The sequence below is a fragment of the Camelus bactrianus genome, chromosome 1 (genome assembly GCF_048773025.1).
Source record: "Camelus bactrianus isolate YW-2024 breed Bactrian camel chromosome 1, ASM4877302v1, whole genome shotgun sequence".
Lineage (NCBI taxonomy): Eukaryota > Metazoa > Chordata > Mammalia > Artiodactyla > Camelidae > Camelus > Camelus bactrianus.
In genome coordinates, this window is record NC_133539.1 from 44884629 (window position 1) to 44901467 (window position 16839).

The 16839-nt window shown below is 35.9% G+C and overlaps 1 protein-coding gene across 2 annotated transcripts in view; it reads left to right on the top strand.

Annotated features, from left to right (window-relative positions):
• ALCAM (activated leukocyte cell adhesion molecule) overlaps positions 1 to 16839 on the top strand; it is a 184566-nt gene that overhangs the window by 124370 nt on the left and 43357 nt on the right. For both annotated transcript variants that reach the window (XM_074362723.1, XM_074362732.1), the window contains exon 2: positions 13818 to 13918. In XM_074362723.1, coding sequence (XP_074218824.1) covers positions 13818 to 13918 — 101 coding nt within the window. The remainder of the gene's footprint in view (positions 1 to 13817; positions 13919 to 16839) is intronic.

The window sequence follows — 16839 nt, forward strand, 5'->3', positions numbered from 1 at the left end:
TTTATAGACTTTATAAGTCTATAGTTTATATATGTTATATATTTAATGGGTTTTGACAAATGCATAATAATTTGTATATATAATTACAGTATAAGAATAATTTCACTGCCCGAAAAATTCTCTGAGCTCCACCTATCCATCCCCTCCTTCCTCCCCTCAAACCTCTGGCAACCTCTGATCTTTTTACGGTTTCCATAGTTTTGCCTTTTCTATAATGTCATATAGTTGGAGTCATAACAGATTGATACAGAGTATTAATCAGATTGGCTTCTTTTACTTAGCAATATATATTCAAGTTTCCTTTGTGTCTTTTCATGGCTTGATAGATCATTTCTTTTTACTGCTGAATAATATCTCATTGTATGGCTGTACCACAGTTGTTTTATCCTTCACCTACTGAAGGACATCTTGGTTGCTTCCAAATTTTGACCATTATGAATACAACTACTATAAACATTCATGTTCAGGTTTTTTGTGAACTTACATTTTCAACTCACTTTAAAGTTGTAATTGTGAAAAGTATTTTTGATGGAGAGGAAAGACAGATTTTGAAGTTGGAAAGATGTGATTTGAATTCTAGCCTTCATTTTATTCATCCAGTAGATTTTTCTTGGTAGTCCACTCTATTATCTCTACTGTGCTAAGGCGTTTGAAATGCATAGATAGAGTGCTACTTTGCCTTGTCTACATTAAAGAGCCTTATTATACCTCTGGTTCCTTATCTGAAAGATGCCTACCTCCTCAGTTATTTGCAGTTTTCTGTTTTGTTTGGAGAAGTCTCTTTTTCTCCAAGAACCTTGTCTACCTTAGTATCCCCGCTGTGCTCAGTCTTGAGTTGGGAACAACTCCTTGAAAGCTTGGCCCCGAAACAAACATGGTGATGGGTTAGAGTGCAGCAGTTGGGGTCCTTGGTAAATTACATTCCCTGCAATCAGAGGTCTATGAGGTTGTGTTTTAATGTCAATTCACAGACATTTTTTTTTTTTGCTTAAATAATAAAGAGGAAGCATCTATTTAGTTGATGCCTAAATAAGGATGTGAAGATGTGATACACAGGCAGGTAAGATATGATGCAAACCTTAACAAGCACAGAAAGCCAACTGAATGCAAAAGAGCCATTTTTCTGCTGTAAGAAATTGTTCTCCATATCTAGGTGATTTTTTGTTTGTTTGTTTGTTTGTTTTTTGCCACCTTATGCATGATGGCTAGTCTTCCAGAAATGCTGCAGATCATTAAACCATTTCCTAAATTACAGCATAAACATGGCACATTTTTAAGTCATGATGGGCCTCAGGGGCTATAAGACAAAGCATTCAGCAAGTTAAAATTTTTGGAGTAAGGAAGAGTTTCAAAGCTGGAGACTGGATCAGGTTCAGATTTTAAGGGATCTTTAAAAAATTCCTCTATTCTGACACCCTTAGACATGATAAAACTACCTTTCAATACAGCTTCCTACATTTCTCATCTCTACTCATTACCTTCCTAAATTCTTTTTCCCATTTTCCTCCTACTCATCAACTAAGAATAATGACTGTCAGGGAAAATGGAATATATGAAAAGTTATTGTTAATATTAATAGATGACAGTATTGTCTAAGTTCATGCATTTCAGAGTAACTCCACTGAGCTCCCACTGTGGACAAGCTACAATGGCTATTGTTTTCTATGCTTTCTTGGTGCTTGAGGTGACATAGGATCTTCTTAAGGCTGGAAGATGATGTCATTTCATTTAACAGATTATTCTGATGTCCTTAAGTGTGTACAACTATTTGTTTTTATTTTTTAATTTTTTTAAAGAAAATTTTATCTTTCCTGTGGTTTTAATCTCTTTTGAAAATCATGTCAGACAAATGTTTCTGTTTATCCTTCCTCCTCAAAGCCAGAAAACGAGATTTCATAGTAAGCTGAGTTTAGTTCTTTACAAAGGGAAAATGCCGTAGAAAGCCATCATTTTCTTCCTGTGACCTTAACTTACATTATCGACTCCTGTGGGGAGTTGTCAATTAAAAGCATGGAATTTACACAAATCTAAATCTTGGAAATCAGCCAGCAATCTGCACCGAATATGTGGGAAAACCTATTAAATAGCTTTTTAACCTTTATTACTTACCATGTTTGATTGTACAAATCTATATCCTCAGGAGACATAGGCAATGCTAATTGGGATTCATGTGAAGAAAAGAGCAAAAACCTGTTTCAACCTATGTAAAATTTTTGGTACCTCATTGAATACTTAATGTGGAATATACCAGAAGCAGGCATACTGAACAAGACCACTGAACTCAGTCCAGAAGCAGAATTTTACTACTCTGCTCGTTCAGGAGCTCTGACAATTTATTTGCTATTCTCAGTAATTCACTACCACAATTATAAGATAAAATTCTCTAATGCTGTTGAATATGACTTTAAATGCTAAAGCAATACAATTAGCACAAGCTGTTATTAACAGAAGCTCTCTGTGAAAACAATGATGATCTTATTGGCTAAAAATCTTTGTGATATATTTTTTTTCTAAGGCATTTTGAGGACTATCAAAGCTATTAAGAATTTGTAACTTGGGGGTTGGGGAGTGTTATCAAGGACAGCTTTGATTATGTCAAATCAAGAAGTCTTTTTGTTGTCATGGCATTAAATTATTTGCAGAAAACAAATTTAATAATGTCACAATAGCTATGAACTTTCTGAAGACAGGCTCTAGTCTAAATTCGAAAAGTTTCCATTACTTCAGATGATGCAATTAAGGTCTTTTGTGAAGTGTTGTGTCTGCTTCCTGTTGATAGTGTTTTCATGAATACAGTACAGCTGTTGTCTTGCTAAAATAATTAAATCATGTTCACAATGCAACTTATATGGCAAAATGCACAGGAAAATGTAACTTTTTACCATTCATACTCTTAAGTAGTTAAACCCCAGATTTTGATGCTGAGGAAATTTTCAGAGCCATGGAGCATAAGTGTATTCATCTTTCCTTTGCATTACTTTAACCTGGGGGAGTATTCAAATACTGGTTTCTTCCACCTACCTCTTTAGTTAAGCTGGTTCCCAGGTAAAGTCCTCAGGATCTGGATACAGACAATGAACGAACTAATGCTGTAAATTGAATTGGGGAAGAGAAACAGAAGGAAAATAATAATCTACTGATTATTTTCATTGTATTGATTAATTGTCTGAATGGATTCTCCTTAAAGACAGGGCATCAAGGCCTTGATAATTAGGAGAGAAGTATGACAGTAGGAAATAGTCAATTTTATGAACTTCAGCTTACATAAATTATTAGTTACATGAATTGCTTTTTATTTTTATAATGAGTAAACTGTAGACTATGAAGGAAAATAAATGTAAGTATTTTCTTTAGTCTCTTTCACTATGAAAATCTATTTTGAAATAAAATATAGTATTTTTTTTTTCATGTACAAATTTACAATTTCTGGTTCAGCATATTCCCACTGCCCGCCCCCCACACAGAGCATGATATGTTTTTAAGTGTTTTTATTTGAGTGTCCCCACGAAGGGACCAGTGTCTTGGCCTGTTGACAAAGACCCCGCGGCCCAGTCACACTCATCACTGAGGAATGATGGCTTGGTAACACAGAGCTCTGCTGCAGGACAAATGTGTGGAAATCTCAGTCTCATTCTCAGAACAAATAATGTGAGGAGAGTTGCCAAAGAAACCCTAAATCCCCATGCTTTCGGTGACATTTCAGATGTAAATCTAGGTCACTGCACTGTTTTGCATGTATGTTATATTCCCTTCAAAAGCTTTTTTTAAAGCAAAAATAGCTTTCGAGGGGGAGACAATGTTAGAATATGGATTTCCAATGACCACAGTCCCTATCCCAACCCCCACTTTGCTAACTTCCCTAGGATTTCAAGGAATAGTATATGGTCTTCTGGAATGTTCAGTGCAAACTAAAGAATATGGGCTGTGAGAATATGATCCGTAGAGTTCCTCCCAGTGCGCGGCAGTGGGGCTTTGTTTTACCCATTATTGTTAAACTCCTGCAGCCTTCAGGGTGCTGCAGCGAATTCTGAAATGAATAAAATGTAGACTTTCCCTTCAAACAGGGTGCAGCACAGTGGAGAAATCACGCTGATAACTTCCCCCTTTTTTGAAAAGATACTGAACTTTTAAATACACGAATAAATATATATGTCTAGAATTTAAACTCCACGAGAGCAGGATTTTTTTTTAATCAGTTGCGCGCCCTAGAACAACGTGGGCACTCAGTAGCCAATGAACGAATGATAAAACATTATAAATAGTGAAATATATATACAGAAACAAAGGAAAAACAGTGTAGTTGGCTCTCATTAATTTTCAGTGAGTTTATATAGAGCATCGTGTGGATATACACTGATTTATATTTCTGTTTTAATGAACATTTAGGTTCATCCAGTTTTTTAATATTCAAAATAATGCTGTGTGATCTTTGTATATAATCATGCACTCGTGCAAAAACTTTTTGTAGGATGGATTCTCACTGGTAAAATGACTAGATCAAAGGGTATTCGCATTTTAGAATTTGATAGATACCATCAAATTGTGCTCCCATATGTTCTACTCAATTTAGAATGAACGTCAAACATTCATTTTTTTATTCAGAGTTACCTTTGACAATCTGATGAAATCTTTGAATTCTCTTTCTGTAAAGCAGATGTTTTAGTATATCACAATTTGGGTTTTTTTTAAATAACTGTAGAGGATTTATAGACACCCTAATGTCCATTCATGGATCCCAAGTTAAGAAATTCTAATAATCACAGTAGAATCTGTATGTTTGCTAATTTAAAATTCACAAGACATTGCTCAAAAATAAAATTAAGGGTCACAAATTAAATCATTTCTGTTGCTTTTAAATCATTTCTAAATAAAATTTCTGCTAATAATTTAAAAGTGACCCCAAATGGAATCAATGGAAACCAAATGCTAGTGTTGATGATAAATGTAAAGAAAAAGTAAAAAGATCTAACAGTTTATTGCATTTTATTAGGAAAATTTTATGTGCATTTATGAATTTGGGAAAACTGGCAGTCTTAGGACATACTCCTTATGAAGATCAAAGATCTACTCTGCAGAAATTATTACAATAAAAAACGGAGTCTGCCAGGAGAGAGAAAACCAAGTATCACTCAGTGTGTCTACATGGTTCCTGGCTATGATAAACTGGGAAGTAGTTCTCATCCTCCAATTTATAGAAACTTTTGTTCAGTGTTCAGATCAAATGAAATTTCCTCTAAGAAGCCTTAACCAATATCCCCATGCTCATTGCTGGAATTCTTTTCTCTGCATGGCCGTACCACTTGGTTTACCTATTAAGCAGCTCATACAAATTCTGTCATGTTCCTGGAGGAGCAGGCCTTGTTATTTTACTATACGTTTCCCCTACAAAGAGTGTCTAGCTCTTTGCCTGTAGTAGGTATTCAGTAAATACTTGATGCATGATTGAATGTATAAGTAGCGGACTTTTGACATAGGCCTTGAAGGATATGTAGGAATTCAGCCAGGGCAGACAGGCCCAAGGAACAATGATAGAAATGTAGCAGAGATGGGCAAAACCTAAACTAATGGGGAAGAATTGTGACTTATCTGTCCTCATAGATCATTCTGTGCTTAGAGTGTAATGAGGCATATGGTAAACTGAGAAGCTAGTTTTCAGCACAGTAATGTAAGTATTGGTATTTTTAAAACTGTATTGTTTTTACAGATCTCCCTTCTATGACATAATATGGATTATTACATTGACCTGTACTCTACTAAAAAGATAAATATTTTGAGCATTATAATATACCAAACTTGGAAGTCGTGTAAAGAACATATATTAAAACATATTCTTGAGTACTAGCAGTATTTTATAATTTAGTAAGAGGGTCTTTTTCCATCTAAATATTATTCCACAGTGGCATAACCATTTATCTAAAAGATATAATATAGTGCATTTAAGAATTGTAGGAACTAGTGAGAGAAAGAGAAAGGAAGCATTACTTTTTTTCATATGCATTTATTTATTTATTTATTTAAGATCAAAGGGTCACACTCTATTGTTTTGTGGCTTATTTTTCATTCACAACAAGTCTTGATGAAGGAAGAGTTACTCTTTGTCTTATTCGTTGGCATTACACTGTTATACTTCTATTATAATATATGATACTTCTGAAAGGCAATGCAGAAAGTGAATTTTGAACAAATGTATTCCTACCTCACATCCAGCAAACACCCAATTTGGCCTCCAACTACCCAAGTTGGTGAAAGGAAATTGAAAAAGAAAAAGGAAGCTGAATAACTGTTTTCTCTGTTTCTCAAAATGACATTAGATTCCATCAGATGTTTTCTCCCACCTGCCATGTATTCCAAGTTACTTGGGAATTATAGGCCCTTGTGTCACTCACACACACACACACACACACACACACACACACACACAAAACAAATCTTACTTGTTATACATTACATGACCTTGACAAAAATTTTAAACTCTAGTGAACTTATGGGAGGTATTATGAGAAAAGATAACCTTGTGTCATTGAATTATAAAATTAAGTTTGGAAGACTCTTTAAAAGCATGAGCTTTACCCTCTGTTAGTAGAGCTATGATATTTTATCATATTAAATAAAACATATGTGGTATGTACCTTTAGATAGTATGTTTATCAGTACAGTTTGTGCTTGATTATAGTACATGAAGTAGACTTACTGAAACAGTATTTTTTTTGTAATTTCTTGGTTTGGATTGGATCCCAATATTTCAAAGTCAGAAACCAATCCTCCTATTTTAGTTTAACATAATATGTTTCTGCTAGGAAAACAAATTTGATAATAACCTGATGTTGTTATGTGCCGTTGCTGCCTCTATCCCTTCATTCATATTCAGTGATTCTTCAGTTCCACACTAAGATTCTGTTTTACAACAACGATCTCTTTTTTGGAAACTCTAGTTTTATTAAATGAGTGAAGCCAATCGTTGAAGGTCTAAACCATAGTTCTCAACTAGGTGGGATCTAGGGGAGCAGCTTTGCCTCCCAGAGGTCATTTGTCAGGTCTGAAGACTTTCTTGTTGTCAAGGCTGGCAGCGGGTGCTACTGTCATCTGGCGGGCAGAGACAGGGATGCTGCTGAACATGCCTAGGCCAGCCCCCGACAGTAAAGATTTATCCAGCTCCAAATGTCAGTGGTGGTGAGGCTGAGAAACACTGCCTGTTTTAATTAGAGTTGTACAAATCTTAATTCATTAATAAAGCACACAGGGACACTAGCATGTTTATCTGTCAAAAATCAGTCAAATAAATATGAAAGGAATTTCTAAGGATAACTCTCATTTTTACCTACTTTGTCCCCCACCATTCATTTGCACAAATAAAAATTTCTCTAAAATTTCTGTAGACCTGGAATTTAGTTCTCATGTCATGAGCTCTGAGCCAGTTGTAATGTGATTAACCCTTCTATGGCACCTACCAGACTTCCAAGCCTAAAGAAAAAAAATGCTTTAAAGCTGATGATGCTATTAAAGTATCAGTGCAATAAAACATAATTAACCACCCTAAATTACAGCATGTAAAATAGACTCCAATGAATTCTGGGGCTGCTTTATTATATATTATTTGCTATACTTCTGCTTGAAATGTGGGAGCAGATTCTGATTTTTAAGCAACCTCAACTCAAATGTCTATTTGTCAGTGATGCAAAGAGAATGATGACTCTGACCTTGATCGTCCTTAAGAATTACTTTATATAGAAAAAGAAATTCTCATAAATATGGCCAAAATTATTAGTTTAATTATTTTAATTAGAAATAAAAAGTGTCGCCTAACTTCAAAAGTTTACCAGAGTCTGTTTCAGTGCCTCTTTAAATTATTTGCTGTATAAAATGCATAACTATAATTATCTTGTATTTTATGATCACTTGCCTGAGAATTCTGTGTGTCAGAATTATCTGGTCAAGAGACTTACGCTCATTTTATTCCCACTGAATTCCCCTATGTAGCCTTTCTAGTTCTATTGGCTTTTTTTCATCTTTAGCTAATAACTCTTCATAAGAATGATTACATAATTGCACACTGCTTCTCAGATGTAATACATTTTCATGTTTTATTTTATATCAGGACATTTTGATAGCAACAAATAATTCATAATATTACCTTAAATTTTTAGTACACGCTTAACACAGAAAGTGACTTAGCCCAGTTTAGATCTAACATGTCCAGACAGAACTGCATACCCTTGTGCACACACACACATTCTAGTTTTTATATTTAGCCTCTTTGAGGAAGGACATTATAGACATTCTATATTTCCAGTAGTGTCCAATAATCTCTAGGCTACAAAACCATGAATAATTTAAGCAACTACTATGATAGGGAGAAAATTGCAGGGGAATTCTAGTAAACTAAATTTAATTCAGACCTGGCAATTCAAAGATGAAATCTCTTACTTCTGTGGAAAGTATAAACAATTACTTGTGTTGGCAGGTCTTTGGGTGTCACTGGCACTTCATCTCAAAGACGGAGACCTCTCTAGAGATCAGGACACTAATTTATCACCAAGTCACAGTTGTCTTTGCAGTACGTTATCCCTTGGGTGTTAGAGATATTAGCTCTCCCAGACATGCAAGCCCTAGTCTTTCTATCAGATGAACCTGGGGGTCATTATACTCTTACCCAAAGAAGAAAGTTGATGATCATAGCAAACTTGAAAATGATTTTTCAAATCATCACGACTGTGGCTCCTAATGCCATCCAACGGATGCCATTCCTTCTGCCTCAGTCTGTGGACCAGGGCTTCTGTCTGTAACTGCTGCCCTTTTACCTACTGCCCTCATTAGTGTCACATGTCTTATTTCCCTCGTGTTTGCTATGCTGTAAAGAGTCCTGTCCTGGCTAATTTTAGATATCAAACTGTCATGTCACTAAAAGACTCAATCCATAAATGTGCAAATACTTAAAAAAAGACAACTCTCTGCTTTGTGGTCATCACAAATAAGGAAAAAGGTATTTCATAGTATCATTGGCAAATCACAGTGCACCATCAATCCTTAATTTCTCTTGCAAGAGACAGGAGAAATGTTCTCTCCTGTAGTTTCATCCATAAACTCATAAAAACGTTTGCTTTGTGTTAGTTTGTCTTCACGTAAGAAAGTGCCATCCAAACACAGATCCATGAAGACGATATATGACAGCCTTTACAGTATGTGGCAGGATTAAGTATTTTCAAAGTTCCAATGTTGTCAACTCCTCCCTGATTTTCAAAGATGTTAATTTAATAACCAAAATGGAAGAGACTCCACAAGATTCAAATGAGAAATCGTCTTATTAGATGCCCATTAAGTGCCAGGCATTGTCCCTGGGATACAGAGATTAAAAATATATGATCCCTTCCCTGGTGTAACTGCACTTTCATTATGCTAATACACTGTGTACTTGAAATTCACACAGCTTCAAAATCAGTTATAAAATTTGGTGTATATATAGTGCATTAAAGTTCTATATGGAAGAGGAAAGAAAAATGATCTATAAGAAAGAGCAAACCATTATATTTTTTGAAAAAGGAATTTTTTTGTTTCCCTGCACCTAGCAAAGGACTCACCTCATTGGTACCTAAGCTCTGTAAACTGTTTTCATTCCGTGACTGGCCACGAGAGCACCGTCAGTTGTCAAAAGAATGTGTGTTTTTATAATGCTAAGAGATAACTAGAGTGCATGTCCTGCCATAATTTATAGAATAGATCCAGATCATCTTGGAGTCATTATGTAGTCAAGTGTCTTGCTATATATACTATTGGAAAACAAAGTATTAAATCACAAAATGGTTTCCATGTCTTGGCAGAACTGCCCCTGTGTAGTGCATGAACAGATCTTAAAATACATGCTAGCATTTCCACATTTGGGATCCAAAGTATTGTAGAAAACAAGTGAAATAAAGCAATTTCTATTTTTTTTAACATTTTTTATTGAGTTATAGTCATTTTACAATGTTGTGTCAAATTCCAGTGTAGAGCACAATTTTTCAGTTATACATGAACATACATATATTCATTGTTACATTTTTTTTCTCTGTGAGCTACCATAAGATCTTGTATATATTTCCCTGTGCTATACAGTATAATCTTGTTTATCTATTCTACATTTTGAAATCCCAGTCTGTCCCTTCCCACCCCCCACTCCCTTGGCAACCACAAGTTTGTATTCTATGTCTATGAGTCTGTTTCTGTTTTGTATTTATGTTTTGTTTTGTTTTGTTTTTTTAGATTCCACATATGAGTGATCTCATATGGTATTTTTCTTTCTCTATCTGGCTTACTTCACTTAGAATGACATTCTCCAGGAACATCCATGTTGCTGCAAATGGTGTTACGTTGTTGGTTTTTATGGCTGAATAGTATTCCATTGTATAAATATACCACACCTTCTTTATCCAGTCATCTGTTGATGGACATTTAGGCTGTTTCCATGTCTTGGCTATTGTAAATAGTGCTGCTGTGAACATTGGGGTGCAGGTGTCATTTTGAAGTAGGGTTCCTTCTGGATATATGTCCAGGAGCGGGATTCCTGGGTCATATGGTATGTCTATTTCTAGTCTTTTGAGGAATCTCCATACTGTTTTCCACAGTGGCTGCACCAAACTGCATCCCCACCAGCAGTGTAGGAGGGTTCCCTTTTCTCCACAGCCTCTCCAGCATTTGTCATTTGTGGACTTTTGAATGATGGCCATTCTAACTGGTATGAGGTGATACCTCATTGTAGTTTTGATTTGCATTTCTCTGATAATTAGTGATATTGAGCATTTTTACATGTGCCTATTGATCATTTGTATGTCTTCCTTGGAGAATTGCTTGTTTAGGTCTTCTGCCCATTTTTGGATTGGGTTGTTTGTTTTTTTCTTATTAAGTTGTATGAGCTGCTCATATATTCTGGAGATCAAGCCTTTGTCAGTTTCATTTGCAAAAATTTTCTCCCATTCCATACGTTGTCTTTTTGTTTTACTTATGGTTTCCTTTGCTGTGCAGAAGCTTGTAAGTTTCATCAGGTCCCATTTGTTTATTCTTGCTTTTCTTTCTATTGCTTGCGTAGACTGCCCTAGGAGAACATTTTTGAGATGTATATCAGATAATATTTTGCCTATATTTTCTTCTAGGAGGTTTATTGTATCTTGTCTTATGTTTAAATCGTTGATCCATTTTGAGTTGATTTTTGTGTATGGTGTAAGGGAGTGTTCTAGCTTCATTGATTTACATGCTGCTGTCCAGTTTTCTCAATACCATTTGCTGAAGAGACTGTCTTTATTCCATTGTATATTCTTGCCTCCTTTGTTGAAGATTGGTTGACCAAAAGTTTGTGGGTTCATTTCTGGGCTCTCTATTCTGTTCCATTGGTCCATATGTCTGTTTTTGTACCAATACTATGCTGTTTTGATGACTGTAGCTCTGTAGTATTGTCTGAAGTCTGGGAGAGTTATTCCTCCAGCCTCTTTCTTTTTCTTCAGTAATGTTTTGGCAATTTTAGGTCTTTTGTGATTCCATATGAATTTTACTATGATTTGTTCTAGTTCTGTGAAATATGTCCTGGGTAATTTGATAGGGATTGCATTGTATCTGTAGATTGCCTTGGGCAGTGTGACCATTTTAACAATATTGATTCTTTTAATCCAGGAGCATGGGATATCTTCCCATTTTTTTAAGTCTTCTTTAATTTCCTTAAATCAGTGTTTTATAGTTTTCCATGTATAAGTCTTTCACCTCCTTTGTTAGATTTACCAATAAATACCAAAATAGGTATTTTATTACTTTGGGTGCTATTTTAAAGGAGATTGTTTCTTTACTTTCTTTTTTCCATTTATTCATCATTAGTACAAAGAAATGTAACTGATTTTTGAACGTTAATCTTGCAACCTGCTACCTTGCTGAATTCTTCAATTAGTTCTAGTAGTTTTTGTGTGGATCTTTTAGGGTTTTCTATATATCGTATCATGACATCTGCATATAGTGACACTTTTACCTCTTCTTTTCCGATTTGGATCCCTTATATTTCTCTCTCTTGCCTGATTGCTGTGGCTAGGACTTCCAAGACTGTGTTGAATAGGAGTGGTGAGAGTGGGTAGCCTTGTCTTGTCCCAGATTTTAGTGGGAAGCTTTTGAGTTTTTCACCGTTGAGTACCATGAAATAAAGCAATTTCTTAACTGTCTTTGGTTTGCCGGTCTGCAGCCACATGTCTAAACCCTCACAACTTTTATTTTAACAAGGCTGAAGAGACTATTTATTTATTTACAGTCTTATGCTCTTTACTGGTTTAAAATAAAAAGAAATTAAAGTTAAAGTATGGAGGACACTGAACAATTAAAAATTATTGATAAAAATTGTAAGTTTCCATTATAAAATAAATACATAATGAACGGTTTTAGTAAAACCTTTGTCTCGAATAGCAAAATGAAAACACATTCTCATGGCTTATATTTTGTATTCTTTATTTAATATGCTGGAAACCAGTTGTTATGTGGCATTTTTACATGAAATTTGTGTTCTTTGTAATGTTTTTGTTCACTGGAGTAAAATTGCTTTAAAGAAAAGTAGCTTCCTCAATTGACAGAATTTTAAAATAGGAATTTTATTACCTTTTTCTTTATTTACTAATGTTAATGATTTTATCCTTACTTGACATTTTTGTACATATTGTGATTGATGAGTAACAGTGAAAGATAGTATCCACCCTGTCTTTTTTCAGAAAGTCCTATGATGGTCTTATTTATATGTTGCAAATTGCCTTAGCTTTGCATTTTAGCACCACCTGGTGGACAAAATATCATTTTTCCTCCACAGTTTAAAATAGCTCCATCACACTGTCTCCAATTATGACATATCTTAACAGATATTTGATTGTAAAAATATTTAACCTTAAGGATAATTGTAAACAAAATAAGGTAAAGAGATCTGAGAAATTTCCTAAGTACTATACTATTGCCAAGTTAAATGCCTGGTTTTTTTTAAATTTCATGAATATATAGCATGCTTTTGAATAGCGTGTTTTTAATATATGCAAAAATGTGAGTACTGCTGACAACTTAATTATTTATCATTTATAGTTTTTCTCAATAAAGAATTAAATAAGACCAGGAAGTTTTCTGTACCTTAGGAGCAGCTATAGCTAAAATTAGATTGTCTACCAAAAATGCAAGGCAATCACTTTGTAAACGCTTTCCAAAGAATTTTCATACTACACATTCTTATTGTGTTAATATTTTACGTATAATTCAAATTAAAACTAGTGTTTTAACCATTGCTCCTCTAAAGTAGGCCATTTTCAATGCTCATTCTTCTACTTGTCATTAAAATCCAGTTGTAGTCTTTCATGTGTAAGTTCTTAGTTATTTAATAGTTTAAAAAGTTTTCCAGAAGTTAAATTTGATAATATTTTCAAATGAAAGACACAAGTTTATTTAAAGCTAGTTTTGAGAATTTTAAGCATGTCAATCTTTGTATAGCCCTACACTTCCATGAAATACAGTGAATTTTTTTTTTAATGAAATACAGTGGAGAAAATACACCCTCAAATTCCACTCTGTTCCTTTGTCACATGCTACTTATCTATTCGCTGGCAAAACGGGAGGGGTCTCTAGATTTGAATTGTGTGACATTCAAAGGCTTAGTAGCTAAATAAGACCTGTTGATATTTAAATAGGAAATATGTTCTAACCACATACTTGTTGCATGCCATTTAAGATAAAATTATAATAATCTTCGTTAAGACATACATCTTGAACTGAAGTTGTTTACTTTGTTACTTCAAGGAAACACTTAAAAATCTCTCTCTCTCTTTTTTCCCTTTTTTCTGAAGGTCTTGGATGGTATACTGTAAACTCAGCGTATGGAGATACCATTATTATGCCTTGCCGACTCGATGTACCTCAGAATCTCATGTTTGGCAAATGGAAATATGTAAGTGTGACCTACCTTGGACTTGGTTGATTGCCTCTAGTGTTTGAGAGAAAATTCCTTCTGTGAGTAAATGTGAATTTCAAATGAACATAATGGCAATATTCAACTGTGGGTATAAACGTAGGAAGGTAGAAATAATGTGTTGAATATGTCAAAAGAATAATTCCTGAGTCTTGCATAACAAATGCTATTTTAAAGTAAAGCCAATAAACACGTAATTCTTAGATCGTATTAGTCTGCAGTATTCACGCTGAAGTGTTCAAGGCAGAAGAAAAGGTGGAGTTCCAGAGCAGAATTAGTGGAAGATAGGACAGAACTTGGGGAAAGACAGCAGCCTTTCTCTACGTACTTGTTTTGTTTGGTGTGGTTACTGCAGAGGCACAGTAGCCAGAACACCCAAATGCTCACTCAGAATCAGTCACCTGCATTAGAAGCCTGTTTCTGGTACTTGGTCTTAGAACTGAGTTGATGTGGTTGGTCCTTTTTAAATTTGACACTGCTTATTTTATTCATTTCTTGCAGATAACAAAATCATTTTCTCAGGTATCAAGGTATAGATGGGTCTGGAAATGGAGGGTAATATCGCTGTAGGTGAGGTGGAAAGGCTAGGTAGCTCTGACTGATAAAATATCCTAATTTAATTGCCAAAACCAACAAAAGGTGTCTGTGTGGCACAGTTTTCAAGAGACTCCCAATAGTTTGCAAGATTAAAGCTGACATGTTTCACGGAACACAATTGGCACATTTTCCCTACTTCCTTGAAATGTTAAAAGGTATTTGAATAGGAAAATATTTGATGGTCAAATAATTTTTCAGAAGTATTTTTATTGCAATACTTCTCAGAGCCTTTGCTATATTAAGATACATTATGAATTGTCTGAATTTGGCACATTTCTTAGGTTTATTGAACCACACCATTTTTTCCTCTCAGATACCTGCAGGAATGAATTTTCTGCAGAATAGAAATGTGCAAAAGTTAGACCCGAAGGGTGGTATGACACGGTACTTTAAAATAGGGGTCTGGCTGGAGTCAGTCTGACAAGTTCTACCGTGTACTCTCTGGGGGCTTCTGGACAAGTAGATTAATCCCCATTTGATCAAGGATAAAGTGAGAATGATGATGGTCTTCCTTACACTGTTGTGAGGGTTACATGCAGTGACTCTTATCAGAATACTTCTCTGGTTCTTGGCACTTGGTAATTGTGTGAAGAGGGTAAGCTATTAGGACGGTGGGGCTGCTAAGCTCTAGTAGGGGCAGCTGGAAGCAGGAGGAGGAGAGGCCGCAAGCACCGTCTGTGCTCTCCCCCCATCATCCAGCTCACAGCAGGTAATTCTGAGCTATTTCTGGTTCCTGATAAAGATGGGAAAATGAAGGTGAGGCCTACGTGGACAAAGTCTGTCTGTACCCCTAAAATTCCAAAGGTCTGGGAGACTACCATCTAATTCACCCTGGAGTCAAACTTGGTGCCTAGAAAAATGGAATACAGGTGGTGAAAAACTTCTGTGATCATAGACGTTCCCAATGATAGCCCAGGGAACAGTTTTCACCCAAACTGAAGTGGCACAGTGGCAGTGGAAACAAGCAATAGTGGCCATTTTCAAATCGTTACTGAAACAGGAAGCTTCAGGAATAAACTGATGAGATACATGTGAGGTACCACATGCTCTAGAAGCAGTATGGATTTGCAGACACAGTGCACAACCTCTAACTGGTTGTAACCTGAGACAGAGAGCAGATTTGAAAGGAGTGAAAGGGCGCAAACACAGAGGAAAGATGGATTCCTTTCTCCCCTACTGCACGGTAACCTCCCCACGAATGGAGATCACAGCTCCCTGTGCAGCCTGCCCACCCTACTCCCACCACCTCTTCACCAGCACCGGCTTCTCTCTTGCTGGTACAGAAGAGGCATCTCTGTCGAGAGTGATATAGTGCAGTATTAACGGAGCCAGGCTGTGAAGCTCCAGTCTTGGCGCTGCTGAGATACACTAGCTGGGGCCTTAGACCAGCTATTTAACCAGCCTCTGCCTCCATTGTCTAATCTGAAATGGAGCCAATGTTGTAAGTCTAGTTTACAGGGTTGTTGTGAGTATTACATCCATTAATGCATGGGAAGCCCAAAGAAAGTACCTGGTATATAGTTACTAATTAATAGCTATTAAAGTTTGATGACTTATTTCTTGCGTAAGTGAATAAATATGGAAATTTAAGGTACTAGTCTAACATATTTCTCTTAATGAAGGAATGATGCAGGGCAAGGATTTGCGTTGTAAACCTGTGACAAAATCCAAAGGTTTAGTGAGAATAGTATTGATGTATTCAGATAGTCAACCAACAAGAACTCTTGGACTCCAAGGTTAGCTTAGTCATTGTCTTAGCGTGGGCTGCTAGAGCAAAATGCCACGGACCGTGCAGCTTAAACAACAGACACTTACTTCTTGCGGTTCTGGAGGCTGGGAAGGCCACGATCAAGGCACTGGCAGATTCCGCTCTTGGTGGGGCCCCTTCCTGACTTGTAGAGAGCTGTCCTTTGCTATGTGTTCACGTGACCTCTTTGTGCTCTCATGGAGAGAGCACAAGCGAGAGCTAATGTCTTTTCCTCTTCTTATAAGGGCACTGATCTCATCACGAGGGCACCATCTCCGTGACCTCATCTAAACCTAACTACCTTGCAAAGGCCCTGCCTCCAAATACCATCACAGTGGGGATTAGGACCTAGACATATAAATTTGGGGCAGGACACAAATATTTACTCCATAACAGTATAAATATTAATATATTTTTAAAAATATTACCCCCATAGCACCTTGGAATTTGTCATGCACTTTAAAACATTTTATCAACAAAGGCCTTGCAAAGCATATAGAAGACAGATTGGCCCTTATTTTAGGTTATTGCTTATTAGGTAAGAGAATGTTTGTGG